This window comes from Lepidochelys kempii, chromosome 7, assembly GCF_965140285.1.
Source record: "Lepidochelys kempii isolate rLepKem1 chromosome 7, rLepKem1.hap1, whole genome shotgun sequence".
NCBI classification, from domain to species: Eukaryota; Metazoa; Chordata; order Testudines; family Cheloniidae; genus Lepidochelys; species Lepidochelys kempii.
Genome location: NC_136386.1, coordinates 23,791,698 through 23,817,716, shown reverse-complemented (window position 1 = coordinate 23,817,716; position 26,019 = coordinate 23,791,698). Strand labels below are relative to the sequence as shown.

Sequence of the window (26,019 nt, the reverse complement as noted above, 5' to 3'; positions counted from 1 at the left end):
AAGAATACAAACTGTTCTCCTTTCTTGAAAGAAATAGGAAATAAAGGAGCAAATAAAGAGGGACTGCAGCTATATAGACCTTAAATCTGAACCCCAGATTTCTTAGGAGACTGTAGGGTCTTTGTGTGTGTGTGTGTTGTTGGTGTTAATATCAATTCATTTAAAAATATGAAAGTCAAGTCGCGTAGACTGTGACAGCGAACACAACAAAAGGTGCAAGCGGCAGACAATGGGATGTGCTTGTACAGATATTGTAATGATGCAAATGAAGTTGAGGGGACGAGCTGCCTTATTATGTACATAAATACACACCGGCTCGCTGTGCCATCCGTGAATGCAGGAGAGGGAGAGGGAGAAGGGGAGGGAACGGGGGAAAAAGACCAGCTCGAAAATTGCTGCCAGGTTTAAACTGCCTACCCCTGGCAACCCCTCTGCTGGCCTGCTTATGCATTCACCAGCCATTTAGACCCTTTCCTTCCTCTTTATTCACATACATGAAGGCGAGCTAGGCAGAGGCGAAAGTGTGGTCACTATTAGCGGCTCCAGACCTGCCTGCGCCGCTGTCAATGAGCCCAGGAAGAGAGAAGACCCCCAGCCCCCCAGCAAAGAACGCAGTGGAAGGAGATCAAGAAGCACGAGAAGAAAAGTCACTGTAGGGAAAAGGTAAGGGTATTACAAATAATAAACGCGTGACAAACGGGGCTGGGACTCTGCTTCCTCGGGCTGTAGATTAAAAACCTTTCATTTCGGCAGAGGGGGGAAATGCCAATTGAAACAGAGAGTTTTGGCTGCGGAGGTGGGGAGCTTACTGCATCTCTTCCTCACCGGGGCTGCGATGAACTGGAGAAAGTGGACACAGCGGGGCTCCCAGGGAGACAGTGCACTTGGACAGGGAGAGATTGTCCTTGCAGCCAGGTGTTCTTAGCAAGGGGAGATGGAGCGTTGTTTATTACAGACTCTCCCCTAAACCGCCCCTATGCATTTGTCACTGGCCGCTTGGATGGAAATGCAGAATATTTTGGGTGTTGTTCCCAAGCCACTCCATGAGGGACCCGTCTATCTAAAGAGTGGCCACTGCCCAGTGACAGAGAACAGCTTGGCGTGTCAAATAAAGAACTAGTGCTCGGCGTTTTAAATAAACCAGTCTTGTCTTTGCAGATGATTTAGGAGTTGTTTTTCCTCTTCCAGAACAAATCACAGAATTTGTTATTTCTAAAAATGTGCAGATCTACTACATATCTGGTGGGGGAAAAATCGTTCTCTTTGCATGGTTGCTTTATAACACGGCTGGTTTCTTATTTGAACTAGCTGCAAACAGGTAAAGCCATCCTTAGAAAATTTAATAATTTACAGACCAAATTTACTGACCAAATGAAGCGATGCTTCAAAGAATATCTAGAGACATACAGCGCGGAAGAGTAAGCTCCTATGAAATAATCTTGTTCTCATTCACACTGGAAATGGGTGGTTTTTATCGGTTTTGAAAAACATTTCACCCCTAGCGAATAGCAGGCTCAGAGATTAAAATAAACCAAGAGGGTTGGAAATTGAGAAAGAGCTGGTAGTTTTCTGTTTATAATGTAAACCTTGTGTCCCCAAATTATCTTGCAACTCAGGTATGAAAGAAGCGATCAAAGATTCAAACTGCTTTGCTGGTATATTTATATATTAGATGGATCTAGGTCGGAAACTGATTTCTAATGAACAGTGTTTTTTCATTCTTAAACTCGCAGTCACTTTAGAATTCCCAGATACTTTCTCTTCTAATAGACTGGCCCTATTACAGCTAAAGAATGAGAGCGTTTTAAACGCCACATCATCCTGCCAAACTATTCCTTTCGCAAAGAGGGAAGAACACGGATTATTGCGATGGCCCAATAAACAAACTAAACCAAACCACCGTGAATTAATAGCAGTGAATCTCCCAGAATTAAGTATGTGTCTTTATGGCTTATCATTTTTTAAAAAAACAAGCTCCACTTCGGAACCTTTATTTCTTTTCACCAATGGGGGGTTCAATGTTAAATTGACCCTCCTCCCACACGCCTGACCCCGTCCTATCCCCCCTCTCTCATTGTTGTCAGATTTGTTAATAAAAAGATGCGAGGGTTTGTTCTCCCCTGGAAAGCCCCGCATCTCCGCCGGCCCTGGGTTCTGCTCCGTTTGCACCTGCCTAACCAGGGAGCCTTTGCAGCCCCAGTCCCGTGCAGCAGATTTACACAGCTTTGCATGTTTTAAAATTACCCAACTATAGGCTTCAACCGCGTTTTTTTCCCAAGGCAGCTCTTCCACCCCCACCCCACCCCCTTTATTCTCCTTTTGCTGTGGGGTGCAGAGACTGGGAGAGAAATCCACCCTGGAGACTGAATGGCTTTGAGGAGATTTCAATAAGAATAGTTCGGGTGCAGGATTTGGAGCCAGGGTTGGCTTGTTTGGTTGGAGACCGAGAAGCTGAAACAAGGGTAACATCTTTATTAATTTTTTTAACTCAGATTTGGCCATGTCCAAAGAAACTGGCAAGTAAAACAGCTGCCCAAATACATAGTATCATTCCAATGATTAGTTATTTTAGATAGCTAGATAGCTAGATAATCAGTTGTCGCAGACAGCTAATCGTACCAAAAACTAAATATCTGGGTCTGAAACTGACATCGAATCGTTCTCTTCCAGGGCCCGATCTTGCAGCCTTAACTCAGGCGATTTCTCCATGGAAGTGTTGTTGCCTGAGCAAGAACTGCAGGATCGGGCCCCAAATATCTGACACCCGAATTGACATCGAAATATGCGTCCAGAAAATCGAACCCTGCAACGAAATCTTTGGTATGAGAGTCCCATAGACCGTCTACCATTACAACAGGGGAAGCAGTTATTAATTGCACGTATTAATTATTAGTAGTACTATCCTCGTTATCGCTGCAGTTGCTGCATTTTGAGCAGAAGTAGGTTTGGCAATTTCCAAAGCTGTGTGGTGGTGCTGGGGTTTGGGGCTGCCTGGCACGACCAGGTCTGGGGCAACAGACTCTGGGCTGGAGCATACACGGTACTAACCAAGGTGGCTCAAGTAAGGGATGCCCTGCAGATCGTTGTGCCCAGCGCCCGGGGTGAGGAGAACTGGGGAGCCAGTGAGGCGACCAGGGAAGCCAGACAAAGGTTCCAGGGCTGGGGAACTTTACCGGGATGGACAAATTGCAAACAAATTGCAGGGGAACAAAACGAATTTACAAGTTGTCAGGCGCGTCGAGAGGACAGGATCCAAACAACCAAAAAAGCCAGGAGGGAAAACAAGAGCCAGGAGGGGTGACCCAGTAGGGAGTGAAAACTCCCATGGAGCAATGGGCAAAATATCCGATCTGAATCACCTGGCTGGGGGGAGGGGAGGGGGCATCTAGGCAAGGCTTTTACAGTAGTTAAGAAGAGTACGTGGTCGGTGATTTATTCCCTAAATCGCTCTGTTTTTATGCAGCTTAAATGGGGGCCCGCGGTTAAGAGGTAACTGTGTCATTTTATAGCCTTCTTAGCCAGCATTAAAAATGTACTAGTCATGCAGGTCGTATTTTAAGAAAGAAAACAGGAAAGAAAAAGAAAGGAAGAGGAACACTGGGAAAAGTCTGGAGAGAAGGGCTGGAAAGTGACTGCTCGTATTTCTACCCAAAGACTCCCTGTAGCGGCTAGGCTCTGAACAATGATTAGTATTTTAACTAACAGCAGAGGACATAATCACGACAGTAACAAACGCGGCGGTGCCTTGCTCTGCCTGGCAGACTCTCGGCGGTTCCCCCTCCGCAGGGTGCGGAGCCGATCCGGCAGGACCGCCACCGGCCGGGCTGCGTGTGCGCGCGGGCAGGGTCCCCCACTTCCCCGGGCCGCGGGGAGAAAGGCTCTGGCGCGCTCTGTACCTGCCGCAGCAGGCTGCGGGGCTGCTGGCTCGAGGGCTAACCCGGAAGAGTGTGTGTGTGTGTGAGTGTGCCCCCCTTTCTGACGCCAGTCATACGTGTTTCTATTTCTGTACCTGACTTAGCCAGATTGCTGGAAGACTCGGGGTTGCAGCAGCCCCGGCGAGCAGCGAGGCGGCTGTGCGTTACATCCACAGGCCTGCTTCTTCCCCCCCCCCCCCCCCCAGCTCCAGCGCAGCCGGCTTCCTCTGCCTCCCCCCCCCCCATACACAGACACATCCCACTCTGCACCCCATGCTGCTGGCACTGAGGATCTGGCTCCTGCTGCTGCTGCAGGGGACGGGCGTCGCGGGAGACCACCAGCGGCCCTCTCAGCAGTGAGTACCTTGCATTGCGCTCCGCCAAGGTCTGCACGGCGACGCAAAGGCGCCCCCGAAGCCTGCGTGCCCTCCGACAGGGCTCGTGCCGTGTGCAGCCCCTCTTATCTCAGACCCTGTAGGGGTTAATTAAGTGCGCCTCTCTCTCGCTCGCTCTTTCCTCCGTTTTTGATGGCTGCACCAATTAGTTGCACAGAGGAAAGGACGAGAAGAATAGGGTTACAAAGAGAGGAAAAACTTCTGCTGCCCCTGGGGTTTGCAGTCAGGGTGAGTGAAGTTTAAACAAAGAGGAAAGTCGATGCGGTTGCAATTCGAACAATACATCTGAATGGGAGAGCGACAAGGCGAGGCTAGGAATTTATGCTAAATCATAGTCTGTGCTGTGGTATGTTAGATGACATGTTAGTGTACGCCACTGTACCTAGCACTTCACCCCGGTGAAGCAGGATCGGGGCACAGAGATTGCAGCTCCGATGGCTGGGGCGGAGTTGGGGCGAGAGATTTCTTGTATTTACTTCGCGGCGGCGTGGTCTGGCGAGAAACCTTGCCCGTGAAGAGTTTACAGATTGCGATAATTATTATCCGTTGTAATATTTATATCAAAGGCGTGAAAGGAGGTAGGAGACGGCCGGAGTTCCCTCCTCGCCTAATTAACAAGATAAATGATAGGAAAAGTCCAAAACTGCCAAAAAGAAAACTGTCACAAAGGGCAAGGCTGAATGTTCTCGGGTACCGAACCGCTCCCCATCCGCACGGACAGGCCAGGGATTATCAGACAATTAGCTCCGCCACCGCTTTCCTCCCCAAACGTTCAGTGTCCACATTCTGTTACAGCAGAGCATGGGGATTTGGTTATTTCCCTGTTGAACCTTTGCCCACTTCTTGTTGTTTTTAGAGTCTGGCATAAGGTCTCTTAAATTGAGATTTCGTCAAATAAAACAGGGGCAAACCTTGAGGGCATGTAAATAAACAGTCTGCGTGTAGGTCTGGGCACATATGTTTTCTGCCTTCGAATATATTTGCGCTTTGATCACAGTCACAGGTGTCTTGCTACATCAAATGGCCCCACTAACTGTTGCTAAAACATGTTCCATCCCCCCCTTAAGGAGATGACATCACTTGTCAATCAAATTAAAATAACCAGCTGTGCTTCCAGATCTGGAAGATCTCCCTTTAAAAATTACAACAAAAAATTAAGGTTAGTAAAACTGTTGTATAAAAAGAGATAAAAAAGCCAGCCCTGAGAGATAGACAGCCAGTCTGAGGAGAAAACTTTATAACTCATAAGAGGCAATTCTGTTTTACCAGTTTTCGCTCTCACTAGATAAATCCACGCAGATCTATCTATCTATCTATCTATCATCTATCTATCTATCTATCTATCTATCTATCTATCTATCTATCTATCTATCTATCTATCTATCTATCTATCTATCAGAAAGCACAGATAGCTGATTTATCGGCTTGTCTGGAAAATATACAGAGAAACACTTGAAAATAAAAGGTGGGATTTGATGTTTGGAGTTCATCCTGACACAATTCTTCCTTTTCTTTTCTCAGTTGCCATACCCTGCAGACTATGGTATGTGCAAAGAAGGAGGGCGATTTGTAATGCATTTGGCGTACCTTGTGTTTGCATATAACAGCCAATAAATCTAGCAATCTATTGGAAGAGGCTATGGAATAGAGATGGGGGAATGCAGGGCCCACGGAGTGACTTTAGGGACTGGAGCCGGCTGGCTGCAATCCTGCAGCTCACCGCCCGTTCAGGCAGATTCTCTCCAGAGAGGACTTTAATAAAATTGACAGAATAGTTGTTTAACCAGCCGTGTGAAACAGGCTGAATCTCAGCTCCAGAAGATTAGTTAAGCTTCTGCGCCGAAGGTCCTTGTGCGGGTTAGTTTATGTTCCGATGAGCGCATTAATTAAATAAACGTCCCCAGCATGCAGCTTTACTCCTTTGCCCCCACGGTGTTGCTGCAGTGGGGGCATTTAATAACAAACCCACCCTAACAAACAAGACCGAAGCACTGAACTGCCCTCAACGAGCTGAACAAGCACTTTGTAAATCAGCGGAGATCACTGAACCTGGAGTTCTCAAAACACGTTTGGAATCGAATTCATAATGATCTATTAAAGCACAATTTCCACACACCCACCCTGCGCTCAAGTAAGTATCAGTGGAGGTGGATCTGTAATACAGACAGGAGTTCTACGCTGTGTCGAGCGATTTCACTGGAAAGAATTAAACCGCCTTTGAACTCCTGTATCCCGCGGGGAAGGGGTATTTTGTTTTTTTAAAAGGGAGGAGGATTTTATTTGCTGTTTGTTGTCAGGAGTTTAAAGAGAAGAGCGGGAAAGCGCGATTGAGGGGTCATCCCGAGGCGGCGGAAAGTAGTGCATGGGAGCAGTGCCCTGCAGATGCTCAGAAGACATCATGAAACTTAATAATACATAGAGACACTCATTAACAATAAGAACCGGCCGATGGGAGACCATGATTTTCCAGGAAAATAAGAGGCTAGGAAGAAGGTGCCCAGAAGCCTGGGCGAGGTCAGTAAGAGTGTCAGAAATACCCCGAAATCATTGGTGGCAAAGGAAACCAGTGAAGGATTTCTGTTAGCGACACGATCCAGTCCCAGAGAGAGGCGGCGGAGGGACGGACAGGCAGGGCATTCGGCTGGATTTTGTATTTTCATTTCTGCGGAGGAAGCGGCACCGTGTATTTCCCCACCCCCAGTGTATCCCCAATGCCCCGCGGACGGGTTGGGTTTTTCCCCTCCCGCTCCTTGCCGGCATGTGAATGTTGTAGGCAAGATCTGCAGAGGAAGCAGCGAGCTCCCCTGGCTGCAGGGAAGTGGCAAGAGCCGGCTGCAGGGTAATCTGACACGGGGGCTTCAGGGAGAGTTTCCCGGGCAGTTTTGGGGTCTGTCGCTCCATAAATCAAGCAGCCTGATTAATCTTTACAATTTGTCTTTTAAAACAAACATGAACGAATTATCAGCTCGTTAACTGCGATTTTATCACCTGCCTAAAACAAACAGCCCCCCCCCCCAACGCCGCCTTGCCCATTGCAGCGGGGAAATAATTAAAAAGGTTGGTATTAATTAGTAAGAATGCATTCGGAGCGCATTAACGCCGGTGTTAATACGATCGCATTAACAGCCCAGCCATTGCGGCGAACTCGGATTCTTCCCCACACTTTCGCGGGAGCTTTTGCAATCACGTTCTGCGGGGAGCTGCTGGATGATCTGTGATTTTTCAGTGTGAAATGTTTGTTCGGATCTGTTAAAACATTCTCCCAGCAGCCCCCTCCCGGTCAATTTTGCAAACGGGGGCAGGAGAGCATTTATTTCTAGTAAGCAAACGCGGTGAGATTTGTTGTTCCCTTCTGTTGTTTGCAGCTTGATACTTGGAAGTAAAAATACCTGATCTGAAATCGCCTTATTTTCATTTAACAGATCGATTTGGGTGTGTGAAAAAATATAGATAAGTTTTAATTATTTTTTTAAAGAGGTTGTCACCTCTCTCCCTCCTTCACACCCCAGGCCTGGTACAGAGCCTGCGGTCTATACAGCCTGATATTGGAAGATCATATCTGCTAAAGCGCCCTTACACCAGAATCCGAATAAATCATCCAGGAATTTCTAATACTGCCGAGTTTATCTTTGGGTCTATACTGTACTAAATCCTGCACAGGGGACTGCAGTGGCAAGCTTCTAATTCAGTCTGTAGCTATGTCAGGGTACGTCTCTCCGCGCCCCGATTTCACCGGAGAGTGTGTGTGTGTGGGGACGCTGACAGACTTCCTCGTACGATCCCTTCTCTCCTGTTTTAATCCCTTTCACTGGCTGAAAAGAAACGGGAAGTGTGTGAGTGGGGGGAGGGCGGGCTGGGCGAGAGGGGTTCGGGGAGGTCCCAAGCCTGGGGACCGCGGGCAGGCAAGGGGAAGCCCGGAAGGGGGGAGAATCCGAGGACATGGGGAGGTGGTGGTGTGAAGACGGGGTTAGGTTCAGGATTCTGGGCCCGGGTTGTCGCACAGGATGCGGGATTGGGGCGAGCTCCCGGCCGGCCTTGGCTCAGAGCCGGGGCACAGACATCAGCAACCCCCCCTCCTCCCTCCCCCCTCCCCCCCAGCAGAGCTGGGCTGGCTGAGCCCGCGGGGGGCTGCGCTGTGTTGCCCCAGCTAGCTCCGAGCAAGCCCAGTCCCGGCCGGCGCAGCCAGACCTCCTGTCTCCAACCCCCGACCCCTCCCGAGGCCGGGCCAGCCCAGCCGGCTGCAACTGCATCGCGGCTCCTTTCTGCGGCTCCCACCCCGCCGGGGGGCTGGGGAGTGCAGGGCTTCCCCTCTCCCGCAGGGGCCGGCGGCGGCACATCCTCAGCCCGGCTCCCCCGACCCGGGTGCTCCCGGTCCTAAAGACCCCGAGCAGAGCCCGGGACCGGAGCTTGCTGAGCTCCCACGGATCCCCCACGGCCGCGCGGCGCCCACCTCCCGGTCTCCGGCTGCAGAAGCTGGGGCCGGGGCCGGGGCCCGGGGGATCCTGGCAGCGGAGCTAGGGCGCAGGAGTCCGGCTCGCCTTAGTTTTCCAAGAGGGGCAAGGAAGCCCGCTGGGGGGGGAATCCTAGCCCCCCCCAGTCCCCGCAGCCCCCTGCCCCGCAGCCAGGCCCAGCCTGCAGCCAGCGGGGAGGAAGATGCCAAAAAAGGGGGGGGGGGGGCGGGGAGGCTGTTCAGTGTCTGGCCCCCGCTTGCCTTGAAAATCTGGACTTGTTTTGTCTGGGTGGGAAGGTGGCAGGGACGGAGGCAGGAGCAGCAGAGGGGGCAAGGCAGGAATTGGGGGTGTCCGGGAACCCCAGTTCCCAGGGAGAACCCGCCCCGATTCGAGGAGAGAGGGGTTTGTCTTGTATTATTATTATTATTAAAAAGTTCATTTCCTGGCGAATTTGGCAGCGGCGGGTGACGTCAGAGCCCCGGCGTCTCAGTGACTGGGGCCGCCTGGCTGGGGAGAAGCAGCCTCCTATTACCCAATTACTGACTGTCAATCCTCCGAGCCGGCCCCCCTCCCCTCTGCAGGGAGACCTTCCCCTGCACACCCAGCCCTGCCCTGCGCTCCGTGCGGGGGGGGGGGGTGATATAGCCTGGTCACCCCAACACACCCAGCCCTGCCCTATCCTCGTGTGTGGTGTGGTGTTTTTTGTTTTTTTTGGGGGGGGGGGCGTTATAAAACCTGGTCACCATCACCACTGGCCTACACTCTGTGTGTGATCATATAAAGCACCCCCTAAAACACACTCCTGCCTTACATTGTGTGTGTGATTATATAGTCTGAACACCCCCACCACAAGACACCCTACATTGTGGGTGTTGTAGGATTATATAACTTGATCACCCTCCCAATCCTCCCCTAACCACCACCCCCATGGGGGATTATATAATTTGATCTAATCAAACAAATAATCCTGAGGGGGTGGATATCCCCACAGGACAATACAACCTGATCACAACCCCCACCCCAACACACATACATCAATTTTGCCTTACAGTGAGGAGGATCTACCCTCCTTCCCTGTCAAGCATATTACATCCTGCTCACAACATCTCCCCTCTCTCCCCCAACACACCCCTCTGGCCTGGTGCAGTGGGGGGACTCCCCAGCCCATGATATAACCCGATCATAACTCTCCCCTGTCCCCCAAAGCATGCAAATCTCGCCCTACAGTGTAGGGGAGGTGAGGAGATGTACACCACCCAGAATGATACAACCAGATCACACACACACCTCTCCAAACCAGCCATCATCCTCCACCTCTTCCATTGTGACCTGGAAATGAGTTGGTAGAAGGAATAATAAGTATGGAACTTACACATAAAGTAAGGAATGTGACAAGACTTGGGGCCAATCTCAAAAACATCTCCACAGGGTCCCCTGAACCCACTTTTCTTCCCTAGCATAGTCTTCATTTCTGAGGTGGATGGGAGAGAGAGGCATTTGTCTTGCTTTGATTCCACCATTGAAATCTATTCATGTCAACAATTATTTTTCTGCATCTAGGAGATAAGAGGATTTACAATAAAATGAAAACAGCTTTTAAAAAACAACCAAAACCTATCAGTCAATTAGTTCTTTTTTAATATCAATATTTTTAGGGGTAGGTAGGGACCTGGCCCACACCGTGTTAGTCCTAGTTGTATTTTCCTGTGGCCCTGTTGTTCTTTGCTGCCTCTCCCTTCTTTCCCCCTCCTCTGGAGTCCTTTTCGCAGTACACAAGCAGTCAAAGTGGGACCTTCAAACTGTGATAAATTAATTAGCTCCCTGCATAAAAAGCCTGTTGATTAGAACTGCACTTCTCATCCGCCCTATACCAGGCGGGTTGAAAGCCTCCGCTGCTTCAAACGGACAGAAATACGTCAAAAAACCAACCCAAAACAAAGAGAGGGTTTATAAAAATGAGTTTTAAAAAGGTTCTGGATGAAATAGCACTGTAGGGCTCCGAGGGCCAGGACTGGTCCCCTGCGCTTCAGGCTGTTTATTGTCTAGTACAAACATACACTTACTTAAACAAGGGTGTTTTTTCCCATTATCTGGGTGTTTCCTAGATTTGTAACGCTGTAATGTCGCTTTGGGCCTGACCATGCTTTCGGCGCGCAGCCCAAACTCACAGGCAAGTCAGCGAGCCCAGCGCCCGCATTACTCAAGAGATTTCAGGGAAAGGTCCCAGGGAAGTCCGGGGGGCTCTGCGCGAGAGACAAGTCGCCAGGATCGGGCCCGAAAATAGACAACCAACGACTACCTATAAAACGAATGACTCAAATGGATTTTTGGGCTCCTAATCCCTCTAGTTTACACGTCCACCCCAGGTGGGCTCCAAACAGGCTTGTGCGGGTTTATTTTCATTTTAATCTTATTTTATTTTGCTGATTCAGTTCTTTCGAACTAACAGGACGGTAACAATCCGGGACAAATCAGACATCTGCTAACGGCCCGAATCCGGGGTTTTCGAACATTTAAAGTCCTGCTTCGGGAAAACTAGAGTCCTGGTTAAATGAGAAACGAGTCCTGTATTAATGCAACTGGCTAAAATAGCCTGCATTCGTTCCGAGCAAACAACCAGAGTTCACTGGGGCAAACGCATCACGCTTAAACGTTTAGGAAAGAAAACGAGCATGTTCCTATCAAATCTCTACCTATCAAATACCTTTTCTGTTTAGGAGCCGGTTCCACCGTCCTTACTCACACAGAATACCCATTCACTTTAATGGGAGATTTTGTCTAAGGAGAGCCTGCACGATCCGATTCTGTCTTTACAGCGTACTCCCGATTGAGGTTCACATTCCAATCAAATAAACAGATAAACATAATTTTGCCTTAATTGTTTTTTATAGATTTGTGAGGCAATTAGCAACTCAGTTAAAACGGGTTTGTGAGCGTCTTCTAACAGGCTGCTGCCCGGGCATCTTTCCTGGGAGAGCCTCCTGACCCACTTAGGTGCCCCCCCTTTCACTCCTTTGGTGCATGTATTTCGATCCCCAAAACTGGTTGGAATAATTTGTTCATAACTTTATTTTGGAGCGTAGCGGGGTATTTAACGTTAGCCGCAAACAAACACCAGCTCTGCAAGACAGGCGGACCTGGATGCTGCTGCGGGGAGGGGAGAGTGGAAGCGGGGATAGCGGGAGGTGGGCGGATGGGGGGGGGTCTTTTCTGTCCTTGGCGGGTTCAGCTCTTTTAAGATGTTTGGAGTAAATTAGGGGAATGTGGAGTTCTGGGGCCAATGGCAGCGCGAGGCTGGGCGCTAGGACGCTGATTGGCTGGGCGGAGGTTCTTAGCCCTGCGCGTCGCCCCTAGTTCATGTCTACTGAACTGAGTCCAGCTGGCGCCAGGGCTGACATAGGATGCTTTGGGGATGTTACAAAAAAGGCCAGAATAAGTGGAGCTTGCCATCTGAGTAAGAACCTCCATCCAATCCTCCTCTTCCTTCTCTCTCTCTCACTCACTCTCTTCTGCATTCGCATCCTCCAAACAACCATCCATCACCACCCCTCTCCCACCCTCTACACTTACAACCCCAGAAAGAAACTCTGCAAACATTTGGAATTAGATTCACTCCACTTGGAAGGACTTTGTGTAAGTATGTTGGTGGGGGGGGAAGAAGAGCTGGGTTTATTCTGCAGGGAAATTGCCTCTGAGCTGCTGCTGCTTTTTCTTCTTCTCCTTCTCTGAACATTCCTTTCACTTTTCCTTTTCCCCTTTTGCTTTTGTGTCAGTTCGAGCTGGTATAAGTAGATGACATGAGACCTCCTGGCTTTACTTCCCCCCCTCCCCAAGGCAGCTGGAAAAACTCTTATTGACGTTTGTAGAAAAGAGGAAACCTTTTTAAAAAAAGCTCTTGAAAACAGATGCTGTTTATTTGGGGGGCGGGGGGAGGTGAACCCAGGGTAAGAACTTGTGGGGGCGACGGAGCACAAAGTGAGACTTTTTTTGAGGGGGGGGCACAAAGAGGGACTTCTCCTACCCCCGTTTAGCTGCATGTTGGGAATTGCGGAATTAGATCAAACCAGATGGAAAATGCAGAGGGTGACGCGCCTCCCTTGAATAGCCATGTAAAGTACTAACCACTCCTTTCCTCTTACAGGTGGTGTCCCGGGCGTGTCGCAGGGAGCCTCTCGCCGCAGCTTTCCAGCTAAGAGAGAGGGACACGTTGGCTTCCCCCCCCGCCCCCACCCGTCCTGAGACAAACACGAGCCACCTGCCGTTTGTATCATTCTGGTTTTAGAACCGACCCATCACCAATCCGTGCCGGCTGGGGGTGGGCTGGGGGATTCAGCGCCGGCATGGAAGTCGCCACCGACCAGCCTCGCTGGATGGCTCACCACGCCGTGCTGAACGGGCAGCACCCGGAGACGCACCATCCAGGACTGGCTCATAACTACATGGAACCGGCGCAGCTCCTACCTCCGGATGAAGTCGATGTCTTCTTCAATCACCTGGACTCCCAGGGCAACCCCTACTATGCCAACTCGGCCCATGCCAGGGCCAGGGTGTCCTACAGCCAAGCTCACGGTAAATCTGCACCGGTCTCTCCCCCCCTCCCCCGCAGTTTACTTTCTCCCCGGGTCCTCTGTGGGCTTGTGCCGGGCGGGGAGTGATTAGAGACCAGGTTTGTCTGGGGGCTGCTTCAGTATCACTGGAAAGGGAGAGCCGAGAAAAGGGGCTCGAAAGGGAAGCCCGGGTGGACTTTAACCCTAGACATAACCGATGGGGGGAGGAGGGGGAGGAAGGGGAAATAGACTGAGAGGGTGGGTGGGTGGGTGGGTGCGCGCATACAGACCAAAGAAACTTCCTAGTCCCGAGACACGGGCACTTCCCGGATATGAAATACAAACTAATTCAAATCACAGGTAGATTTTATTTTGGGGGGACCGGGGTATTAGTAGCAGCTGAGAAAGTGCTCCCCAAGCCTGCAGAGCCAGTGGGTTTTTTCTTTTTTGCGGGGGAGGGGCTGCTCCCCCCGACACTGTGCTTTGGTCGCTCCCCAGGCTGTGGCTGCTGCTTTCTTTGCTGTTAAATCCAAGGGGCAAGTGGGTTGGGAGCCTTTCGGGACTTGCAGGGTGTTGCTGGCGCCTGGATAGGGAGAGGAGAGGCGGGCATGGGGAGCCTGCGTTGTCCCCCTGTCTCGTCAGGGCACGTCTGCTGTGAACCATTCACCCCAGCCACAGCGCTGCTCCGTTGGCTTGGGGATGGTGGGTGTCCTTGTGCGGGCGCTGGATCTCCCTCCCCGGCGATCTGGCTCTGGCTCTGGGCGCGTCCCACGCGGAGAGCACCGGAGCTGAACGGCGAGCCGCCGCTGGACACTTCCCCGGCCCCCTCTGCGCAGGGCAGGCCTTCTGCCCGCGCCCCCCAGCGCCCTGCAGGGCCCGTCTTCCTCGCCGGGCTGGCCTGTGTGATAGTGAAAACTCCCCTCTCCCCACAGCCCGTCTGACTGGGAGTCAAATGTGCCGGCCTCACCTGATCCACAGCCCCGGGATCCCCTGGCTGGACAGCGGCAAAGCGGCGCTCTCGGCAGCCCATCACCACAACCCGTGGACGGTGAATCCCTTCACCAAAGGGCCCCTGCACCCTTCCGCCGCTGGAGCCCCCGGAGCCATCTCCGTGTACCCGGGCAGCAGCACCTCCAGCACGGCCTCGGTCTCCTCGCTCACCCCGGCCTCGCACTCCGGCTCCCACCTTTTCGGCTTCCCACCCACCCCTCCCAAGGAGGTGTCCCCGGACCCCAACTCCAGCAGCGCAGCCTCGCCCTCCTCCTCCTCGGCCGGGGCCAGGCAGGAGGAGAAGGAGGCCATCAAGTACCAAGTGTCTTTGTCGGACGGGATGAAGATGGAGAGTGCCAGCCCGCTGAGGACCAGCTTAACCTCCATGGGGGCCCAGCCCTCCACCCACCACCCCATCCCCACCTACCCTTCCTATGTGCCGGCTGCTCATGAGTACAGCAGCAGCCTCTTCCACCCGGGCAGTTTCCTCGGCGGCCCAGCCTCCAGCTTCACCCCCAAGCAGAGGAGCAAAGCTAGATCCTGCTCAGGTAAGCCCTGCCACTCCTTGATCTCTGCGGCGCCTGTGCGGTGTTTGCCTGGGGGGGTTGGTTGATGTCGCGGGCAGTAGGGGGGTGTTGTAGGTCAGGTTTGTGTATGTGTGTTTTTGAGGAAGGCTGGAATGCGTGTTACATGATTCTAGTTTGGAAAAAAAACCCAAGAGGACAGCTTTTTACATGCACTCCGACGAGGAGGTTCGGGTGGATTTACTTTGTTGGCACCGAGATACATCTTAATCTCATCCCCCTGGATTTTTTAAACACGCTGTTGTTGGGGCAGCTCTGAAAAATGGACCTAGCTTTTCTGTGATTAACTGCTGGTAGGGCAAGCAGCCTCCTTAAAGGTCTAGTCGACTGGCTCTCTGCTCTGCATCAGTCTCATGGCAGGGCCTAAGGGACACAGTAATCCCTACAAGAAAAAAAGCTGGCAGATCTAAATTATGCAAATACCGGTTTATACAGCAAAATCTCACACAGAAAAAGAAAGACAGTGGCTGGTTCTAGTCACTGGAAATTCTGGGCCAGATCCTGCACTCTTTTCTTCGGTGAAACTCCCATTGACTCCATGAGGGGAATTTACTTCTGTTTCCTTGCAATAAATTTGCACCTTCATTAATAAGAGAAAAGGCCAGTCGTGCGCTTTTAGCATTGAGCACACATTCACAATTGAAATTACCAAGCCAGTTGCTTAAAACTGAAGAGGGCTTGATTTCTTTCAGATCACACAAGGAGCAAAAGTTCAATAGTTTACACACCAGTACTGAGGACCAAAGATACCTAGTAAACGCCAATTTAAAGCAACTCAATAAAAACTAGAAAATGCGATCGGACATGATTGTTCTCTGCCTCAGACCCATCCCTGTTTGCTAAAAACGGATGGCAGAGCTTCACTCCAGTTTCACTCCCTCTTCACTCCAGTTTTCCCTAAAAGTGTCTTCTGAAGCCAGCTCCTTCAGTGTTGGCTCAAGTTTTGATCTCACTTTCAAGTGTCCCCAGCTGAATATCTAGACGAATTAAGTCAACTGTATGTTGTTCTATTCACCTAAATCATCTTCCCCGTTTGTCTTCCCATCGGTGGAACAAAATAAAAGTATATATTTGGGATAGCGTTTTAAAGCCACCTTTAAACAAAACTAAATATGTGTACACACACCTCTATTTGCTATTTTGAAAGCGGCCATTAATTAAGAAACCTGATCTCTTTTAGGAATTTTGCAACAAAAAGATCAGACATTTTACAATATCAGCTCTATTTCAAATTGCTCTTTTAAGGGATTTTTTCTCCAGTGTTTGAAATGCGGCTGCTGTTTTCTTTTTTTAAACCGTGAAAAGAAAATTTAAAATAGAGTTTCCCCCCCCACCCCGACTGCTTTTAGAAACAGCTCGAAGAGTCACTGCAGAGAAACGGATCCTTAATGGCCTTTTTTGGATCCCTTAGTTCTCGAGGATTTTATTAGATGGGGGAAGTGAATGATCTTGATTTTTTGTTTTGTTTTGTTTTGATGGGAGCCCCCGCGCATGAAACTGGGGAAAGTTCGTGACCACTCACTGTTTTTGTAGGGAAACTAAGACTCACGACACGACGACTCCTGCAGCTTCCTGCCCTAGGAGGGACAAAAGCTAGGAACGCAGAACTCCCCTCATTTTTCACTGCAGACTGTGTTGTTTAAAAGCCACCCACTCCCTAGATGGAAGGAGACACAAGCCCTGCTGAACTCCACAAGGCCTGCTCCAGTTACTAGCAAAAATAGTTTCCTCTGCAGTTAAATACTGTACAATTTGCATAAACTGTGTTAAGAGAATTTCCTATATTAAGCAGACCAGCCCTCAAACCATCAGGGGCAGTGAACTTTAAGCAAATAGCTTTCTGAGGCCAAAACAAAAAGCAACAACAACAAAAAAGGCAGCAAATATCTAAGGGATTATATGTGGTATTCTAGTTGGAGATACAAGATGGGTGAGCTAATATCTTGAATTGGATTTTGGGTATTTTTAAATGCTAGTTGGGCCACTGTAGAATCAGGCCTGTGTTGCCACTCACCAAAAATTAAAGTATTCAAACAAATGAGGAAAGAGTAGGAGTCAGATAAACCTCTCCACCAAATCAAAATTTTCCACTTAAAAAGTAAAGTACAGAAAAAAACCTGTTTTTATAAGTTCCAGAGTGCCTGCTTAGATACAGTTTTTTCAAGTGTTGCATTTCAACCAGTTTTGCTAAATTAAAATAAAAATACTGATTGAACCATTTAGATGCTGTATCCACTTCCAAGCTGCCCTGCTTTATTTTAGGATATTGCAGCACTTGCAGCAAAGTGTCTTTTGGCCCAGATACCCCTTTTCCTTCAAAATTTTCGCTTTGTGTGTGTGTGGCGGGATATATGTGATCTAGCCATAGAGGTGCAATAGATATGGCAGGGGAATGGTGCACATTACATGGTAAGGGAGCTCTTGTTGTTACCGAAATGATACAAGTGCCATTTGACACAACAAGAGTGTCCCTCTTTCTCACCTTGCAGAGAGAGCAACTGGTTTTTGATCACAACATAGAGTGCTAGTTTGTATTAGAGACACTAAGGAGAGCCTTGCCACATGTACTGTAAATAATCAATGCTGTCTAATTATGCTTGAATAATGCACTGTTTTGACTTCTGGAAAATGCCTAAAGGACAATGCAAAAAGCTTTTGTGAATTTGTTTTTGAAGAAAGAAATCCGGTTTCTTCGTGTTTCCATTTAGAAGGCAGAGAGTGTGTGAACTGTGGAGCTACTGCCACCCCTCTCTGGAGAAGAGACGGCACTGGGCATTACCTGTGTAACGCCTGCGGGCTCTACCACAAAATGAACGGTCAAAATCGACCACTCATTAAACCTAAACGAAGACTGGTAGGTGTCTGTCTCTGCTGGGTTTGGGGATAAATTATACAAAGGGACCACACGCAGACCCACCCATGGTGTGTCTCACTCATCTCCTGTGCTTCAGACCCCGCATGGATGCTAGATGTTGTATTGTACATGAGACTCATGTCACTCAGAGGTCACGGCATAGCCTAAGGACAGATTGCAGGGACTCCACCCATAGCAGCTACATGCCAAGGTATAGAATGTAAGTAGGCTAGCAATCTCGATTATATTCCTACACTCTGTTCCTATTGGAAGATATGGGGCATGATGTGTAGCTGTGTTTCTCCTTATGAACACACACTTTGATCCTTGGATGACAGCTTTCATTTGATTTCTCATTTATTTGGCCTCGTGGGGCAGTTCAGAAGTGAAAGGGTTACAAGCGTGACTGGACTCCAACATGTACTAAAAAAAAAAAAATTCCAGCCCAAAAAACAAAACAAAAAAATCAAATGAGTCAAACCCACTGCTCCCTACTTAATAATTATTTGTATAAAGGCCATGAAGTAATTTTCACTCTTCTATTCCATGACAATATTAATATTGGTTCCCTCCTCAGACAATCCCCTAATGTGTTTTTTTTAACCCTATTATTTTTCCATGGAGTCACCTATACTTTGTATTTTCATTTGAGTGATTAAAAAAAAATGTCCTTTCTAAGCTCCTGGTAGTAGTTTCCTATCCGGATATCTGTACGTTAAAGATAAGGAAACTCTGTGTATCTGTTTCCTGACTCTAAAAGCTTTAGAGAGTTTCTATAGGCAAGGCATGCCAGTCATGCTTGCTGTTTTGAAATTTCTAATACACTTTACTCCACAAATAATGTGTAAAATGCTAAGAATAATAAATATATATATTTTGGAGCCATGTGATTTATAGTCCCTAAATCTCTTGGCCATTTTGGGGACATTTTACTGGCCTGGGAGGAGGGAAGGAGAGTTGGTTTTAATGATATAATGCTGGGATGGGATAAAGAGGATTTCTGTAGTGAGCCAGAATTTCAACTATGCAAGCTTCTTAATGACTTGCTTTCCTTCTAAAGTGACTGACACATACAGAAAAATGTTAAGACAACAGTGTAACATTATCTGAAGTGCTTGCCAGACTGAATGGGACAGGCCACAGAGCTAAGCAGCATAGTTTAGTATCAATAAGCCATTTCAAATATGCAAACATAGCTCTTCACCTTCGAGTGGGCTGGGAAATTGCCCGACTTAGCTCACTGAAAGGAGTTTTGGGGAGCTAGATTTTTTTCAGTTGTGTTTTTGTTAAATGTTATATTTCCCCTGTGATTCACTCCATTTGTTGGGACTGGAAGAAGACTGTTTTCATTTACGGGTTTATTAATATTAGTTTTTTTTATTGCATGTCAAAATGACATTGTCAAGGCTTGAAGGCCTAAAGTTAGTTGTGTTTTGGTTTGCTTACATGTGCATGCACTAGGGTACAAACTGCCTCAGCTCTGGCTTTTGGCTTTGTTCTTGCAGGCTGGCAGGGGGACTGAAATAAATAAATCTCCATGGCCTGATTCTAGTCTCACTTTACTGAATACTCCTCTGCCTTCAGTGGAGTTACTTCTGATTTACACCAGCATGTACTATAAATAAGAGCAAGATCAGGGCCATAATCTTCAGAGCAGGGCCAATCTATGGTTTGATATTTAGCCAACTCTCCAGCAGAGCAGATGGGCAGAGGAAAATGCATTACGAGGTGCATAAAGCCCTGATCACAGAGAAAACCCAATGTTCTAGGATGTTATGTTGTAGATTCTCCCAGAAGCTCAATGCCTTGAGAGGAGCATTGCTGGGGTGCAGGAAGGGATGGGCAGTAGCTTGTCCCTAGGATTTTTGTAGCCAACTGTAAAAATCCTTAGGGAGCAGGGCCCCCAAAAAATTAGCACAATATAGGTGTTTTATAAATAAATATTTAATTCTCAGAATTCTCTGGGTTGTACAAAATGGAATGTATTCTAAACATTTCCTAGAGCATCTTTGAACCTTCCTAATAAGGATGTCGCCCCAAAATACGGGGTGCATTTTGTCTATTCCTAACATCTTCTGAAATGCCACCCTTGTCCAAGGATGTGTTATTGTAGGGTCTCTCACTCAAGTGCTTATACTGAAATCCACTGGTCTTTTGCATGCGTTTACATTTTTCCTATCTTGCTGTTCTCATTTGGGAAGGCTGAAAGGTTCCCTCTGCCCCACCACGGGTCAGCAGAGCAATCTGATTAAAAGCATCAGAGTTTAAGAGAGGATATTTTTGGGGCTTATCAGCCTAGAAAATGAATAGGGATAGAGGCAGTAGCAGGGGCAGCACAATCATTGCTGAAAGGCATGAGACTAGGTTTGCTAAATATTTAACAAAAGTTGGAGCTGGTTTTGTTTTCTCTTTCACTTGTAAATGGAAACTGACATTTTAGTGATGGCTATGATAAATACGGCACCCATCTAAGTAATGTAGCTGGTTTTCATTGCTGGTCACCTTTACAGGGACACGATCAGTTTAAAAATCATCGTCTAAATGTCCTCCTTTCTTGTATTGTGCTATAAACACTGTTGGTGCTTAACGAATTCGTAATAAGAATATTTTAAAAATCAAAGTGATCTTGAATTTATGTGGAGCATTACCAGGGAAAGCTTTTAAAAACAAATGTATTTCCCCCACTCCCCTCTGCCCCTTATTAGTGCTGTTTAGCTTTTGCATTATTTTTGTCTTGGACAAGGAAAATAGACTACTCAGCTTCACTGTCTGGTTTTCATGCAGTAGCCAAATGTTCCAATATTTGGGTGGCTGTTACGATGGGGGACCATTTAAATACAAACAAGCAAAACCCGAAGGGGGGGGGGAAATCAAAGCAACACTTCTCTGACCTTTCTGTTTTGTAAACAGATTTGGGATTAGTTACAAATCCTACATATTGGACCTAAATTGACCTTTAAAATGGGCTTGTTCCAAGTATACGCAATAATTTTCCCTCTCTTTTGGTTAGTCAGCGGCTAGGAGAGCAGGGACCTGTTGTGCCAACTGCCAGACAACCACCACTACCTTATGGCGACGTAATGCAAACGGAGACCCAGTTTGTAATGCCTGTGGACTTTACTATAAATTGCACAATGTGAGTATTTGCTTGTCTTGTGTGTCTCTGCTTGCTTAGCTGGGATTGATGCTTTAACTGGATGGCATGCACTGGCCTTTTATTGGTTTCAGGTTTTTTTTCCTCCCTCCCAGGTTCCCCTGGGGACTCAGAGCCATTCTTTGTTGGCATAGTGATGCTAAGTTCACTGACATTACAATGTATTAGCTTGGCTTCTAAAAGCTTGGGCAAATCAGGCAAAATAGAGTTACAACACTAGTTTTAACTAAGCATGTTGTTTGCGCTTTCTCTCTCCAGCAATGCAGAGGCCATTTGAAATGGATTCTGTGCAAAGGTTAATCCCAGGGGGAGGTATCCTCTGTGCAGAATTGTCAAGTTTTTTGTTTGTTTGTTTTTAATAGTAAAGATTGTATTTTTTTAAAAAAAGAATGAATTTGGAGCAGGAATCATTCAACACATTAGAACATTATTTAAAATGTAAGTAACTGAGGTTGCAGCTTTCCTAGGAAGAGACCACTCCCATTTTAGAAGTGAATTCAGGTCAGTGTGTGCTGCCTTGTTTGATCTCTTCTATTAGGAAATGAATGGGGGGCAAAGGGTAAGCATAAGGGAAGGATGGCCATCAGCTGCCAAATTCAGTCCAACTTGTTTTCATGTCTGGGGTTTGTGTGTGTGGCTTCATTAAATAAATCAATATAAACAAGAGAGAAACACCATTTTGTTTGGCCAGAAAAAGTTCTCTGTCCAGGAAAACACACGGGGGCTGTCCAAATATTTTCCTTTTTGCACAATAAGGTCATTTTGTCTGCATGAGCCTGATTTTCTCATTTCTTGCAGGTGAACAGGCCATTGACCATGAAGAAGGAGGGAATTCAGACCAGGAATAGGAAAATGTCCAACAAATCAAAGAAAAGCAAGAAAGGCTCTGAGTGTTTTGAGGAACTGTCCAAGTGCATGCAGGAGAAATCCTCTCCATTCAGCGCCGCTGCCCTCGCCAGTCACATGGCACCAATGGGGCATTTGCCACCTTTTAGCCACTCTGGACACATCCTACCAACACCTACTCCCATTCACCCATCTTCCAGCATCTCATTTGGACATCCACATCCATCCAGCATGGTTACAGCCATGGGATAGAACCTGAGTATCAAGAGACCCACACAGAGATTAAGAACACAGGGCTCTGTCTAAGATGACACTGAGTAAGGAAAGATTCTGCCAAGAGGAGAACATAGGGAAGGAAAAAGGGGACCTTGCGCCAATGTGGTTGAACTCTTAGGGTTGGACTAAAACCCTGCAATGATGAGTCTGCTGCAGAAATGCTTAATGGTGCCTGTTATGCACTTTGCCCCTCAGGTATAAGGAAAACGAAGAACTCACTTGTTTGATACCTGCTGGCCCAGCAGAAAGCAAAGGTGGCAGAAGCAGCAGAAGACGGATGCTGGAACTGGCTCTCCTTTCTCTGTTATTACTGTGAATATTGTAAAGAGATAGCAGCCTCCAAAGGCGGAGCAGGCTGGCTGGTAGCCACCCATACTGGATTTCTATGGTGGACTTTGTCTGGGGGAGAAGGGGTGGGAAACCAGGACAACTTTATAAAAACTTAATTTTTAAAAGGAAATCAGACACAGAAAGTCATCATTTATTTTGCTCTTGTTTTCCAAAAAGAGCCTCAAACCTTCTGACTTGCATGATTTTGTGCCTTTTTTGGGGGGTGGGGCGTCAACCCTGCTAGAATAAACACAGCTTTATAATGGGGGGGAGGGAAGTGTGCGCTAACCAGCCACCCCTTGATTGTCTTCATCAACATTACATACAAAAAGATCTGTTAGGGAAGGGATGAGAGAGAGGGGAAAACAAAGCAAAAATGTACCTGGAATATGGGAATGTAATGGGCCCAAGATGTGGATTATTTTGACGTAATGCCTGCATTCTTTTTCTTAACATGAAAGATTTTATTTAAAAAAAAAATGCTATTCCACAAACAGCGAAATAGGACAAATCACTAAAAAAAATACACTGTAGGGAACAACTCTGTGCCAGGTGGAAGTAGCTAGAGGAGGTCTTATTCATCTGTCCCATCTAACTTCTAGGAGTCTATCAGCAAGGAGGGTAAGGCAGAAAAAATCCCATTCAAACCCTTTGGAGGTTAAAGCGTTTTGTTCTGCCTTGTGGGCAGCTGTTGCTTAAGAAACAGACTAGCTGCTTTGGTAAACTCACCATAGTTTGGCTACCACATCCATGCAAAGCCAGAGCGTGTGCTATCTGTAGGCATCCAGGCTACGGCACAGTTCACACCTGGGAGTGAGGAAGGGCAGAAAGTGGATTAAGATCACTGGACAAGAGAAAGAGAGAGAGGCAATCAGTTTCAGCTTCACATACCCTTCAAATCCAAGAGGAGGCAACAGCTGAGGCGTTGAGGGACGGTAACTGTTCCAAGGGGGACAACTATTTCCCATAGCACATTTTATATCTAAAAAAAAATAAATAAATAAAAAATGAGTCTCCCATTATTAAACCATATTGTACGTAAACAACTGAAAACAGCTATTGCCAATGTGAAGTGTATTCTATTGATTGTTGTGACCTGATGACTCTCATGAAAACAAGCTCCAGTATAACATATGATGTACATATTTAGCTATACTTCTGATGAAAATGCCCCAGTGAGCAGAGGGGTTTGATAATGTAAACTGCGTAAGCTTAATTCTGTGACAAGCTTTTTCTTTTTCTTTCTTTCTCCATTTTTTTTTGATCAAGCCAATTGTATCTTACTGCAAAAGTTCTGCTTAAAAACGAACCCACATAAAAATGGATGTACATTTTTTTCCTAAATAGGTAATTGAGATATTTGATAATGAAGTAAGGACCAAGCAGCCATGGAAATCCTGCTTTCCTCCTTTTTCTGGTCTGTGTAAGGTGCACTTTGTAAAAGTGGAAATAAATGAATGGGGCGGGGGAGGAGGGAATTGGTTGGGAGATGCTGTAAGAATTTTTAATTTACTGAGTCAAAATTTGGTCTTTTTACTTTTTACCTGTTACTATGGTACAGTTGTACATTATTTGTACCCAGCTCAAATTTCTGCAGGATTTGGGGGGTGATGGGTGGGGGGAAAAGGAGTGGGTTACTGATACAGTTGACAAAGTGCAATATATTGTCAGTCACTGCAGCGTAGACAACGGCAGTCAAGATTTAAATTATTTTGTACTTGTATCAGCATAAAAGTTCTGCAGTATTTTCTGTTTTTATTCTTAATTTTTTATTTTGCTTATTTTTGGATTAGTGAATTAAGTTATTGTTAATTATGTACAACATGTTTATATATTGTCTGTAAAAAGTGTATGCTTTCCTCATATTCCTTCAAGATGAATACTGCTAAAAATAATAAAATACCTTTTTTGTGAAAGCAGTTGTGCCCTGTTTCATGCAATCAAGTTGGTGTGTGTGTGTGTGTGTGTGTGTGTGTGTGTGGGGCTAAAATATTACAAGGGTGATTATGACCAGTGGAATGATTAGTTTAAAATTTGTGAGGCTAGATTATCAATATGTTTTAAAAGCTAATGGGTTTAGAGAAATAAAAACAAACTTTTGAATGTTCACATATCAAGGAGCATTCTCAGGGTTGTATGTTATCATAAGGAGTTCAATGTATTATAGACTCTAAACCAGTTTAGCACAACACCAGTGTTTCTAACAACAAACTGATTTTTAAAGTTTAAAATAATAAATCCTTTTAAAAGTGAAATTGATGCTGAAGAAGGGCAGCATTTTGCTTCAAGAATATCCAGTGGTTTGGTTTGGTTCTTTTGCTATTGACTTAAATGGGAGCAAAAGCAGGGCCTAAGTTTGATAGCCCTAGATACTGAAGTTCTGTGTCCCTAGAACAGGCAACAGAGGGGGACGCTTCCCTGAGATACTGCTCTGCCCCGGTGCCTCACCCCTGCCCTAGGGCTGCAGGACCCCACTAGGGATGGCAGGGGAGTTCAGCCTCCGGCCTGTTCGGTCTATGGACACTGTTAACTAGGGGCACAGTTATTGCTAACTGTGATGATGTGTTGGGAGGCAGGATTGGGTTTGTGTGACTGACCCCTGTGCACTAGGACTAAGGCAGTAACACATTTCACCCAGGCCACCAACCAGCTGTCACAAGGTTACAATTTTGAGGGCTGTTCTAATCCAGTTGGCTGATCCTGACATACCTAAGGCACTCATCTGGGGCCTTACAGCATGACAGGCTGAGCGTCTGCAATCCCCTTTGACTTCCGTAGGTGAGGCAAGGGGGGTCAGCACCCCTCCAGGTAAAGCAGAATGTTAAAACCAAATGAAAGATGTGCTCCTGCTCCTGCTGAGGCTGGGGGAGTTTTTGGCCCTACTTTCAGTGGAAACAGGCTAGGGTATAATTGTTTACAGTTTAAGAAAAGTAACCTTTTTAAAATGCATATATTTCCCATCAATGCTTCTTTTAATCTGCAATCTCCCCTCTGGCTCCCCAGGGAGGCCATGTTAGTAAATAAAAAATGACAGATGATAAAAAGACACTAAATTAGGAAAATTAGACAAGCACAAGTAACAGATACAAGGCTTTCCTGCATCATTTCAAGTGTTTTAGTCACTTTTCTAACTTGCTTAGCAAGGGTTAATGCAAACACCAATAAAAAGTGGTTTACGGGCACAGATACAATTCAAGTTTACTTTGCAACTTCTATTTAAAATAAAACAAGCCGACCATAAAACAGGTCTAAAACTGGGTTATATCTAGAAGCTTTTCCCTTTGAAACCATAACACACTCATCTTGCTCTGATGTCTGCAAGAATTCAGCCAGCTGATGATGGTTAGGCTGAGGGGAGAATGGGAAGAGCTAATATTATTTAAAACAACACTTTACAATTTAGAAGCACTGAGCTATTAGCTTCTATTGTTTGTAACATACCCTTGTTGTTTCTTAGGACTTGTCTACACTATGGGCTGGCTTGATGGGCAGCAATCAATCCAGCGGGGGTCGATTTATTGTGTCTAGCATAAATGCGATAAATCGACCGCCGATTGCTCTAGCGTCGACTCCAGTACTCCACCTCAACGAGAAGCACAAGGGGAATAGCCAGGAGAGCATCTCCCGTCGACACAAGGCAGCGAAGACCCTGCGGTAAGTAGATCTAAGTACGTCGAC

General features: G+C 47.1%; 1 protein-coding gene across 5 annotated transcripts; it reads left to right on the top strand.

Moving 5' to 3' along the window:
• Positions 1-525: 525 nt before the first annotated feature.
• GATA2 (GATA binding protein 2) lies at positions 526-24,257 on the top strand. Of its 5 annotated transcripts, none has more exons than XM_073351390.2 (6): positions 526-663; positions 12,902-13,329; positions 14,240-14,845; positions 17,557-17,735; positions 20,746-20,871; positions 21,688-24,257. In XM_073351390.2, the coding sequence occupies exons 2-6, from the start codon at positions 13,101-13,103 to the stop codon at positions 21,985-21,987; spliced, it is 1,440 nt and encodes a 479-aa protein (XP_073207491.1). In that variant the 5' UTR covers positions 526-663; positions 12,902-13,100; the 3' UTR covers positions 21,988-24,257. The 5 variants fall into 5 exon arrangements, with proteins under 5 accessions (XP_073207491.1, XP_073207492.1, XP_073207494.1 ...); XM_073351391.2 differs by lacking the exon at positions 526-663 and adding an exon at positions 4,149-4,270; XM_073351393.2 differs by lacking the exon at positions 526-663 and adding an exon at positions 12,109-12,393 and having other exon boundaries at positions 17,590-17,735.
• The last annotated feature ends 1,762 nt before the right edge of the window (positions 24,258-26,019 follow it).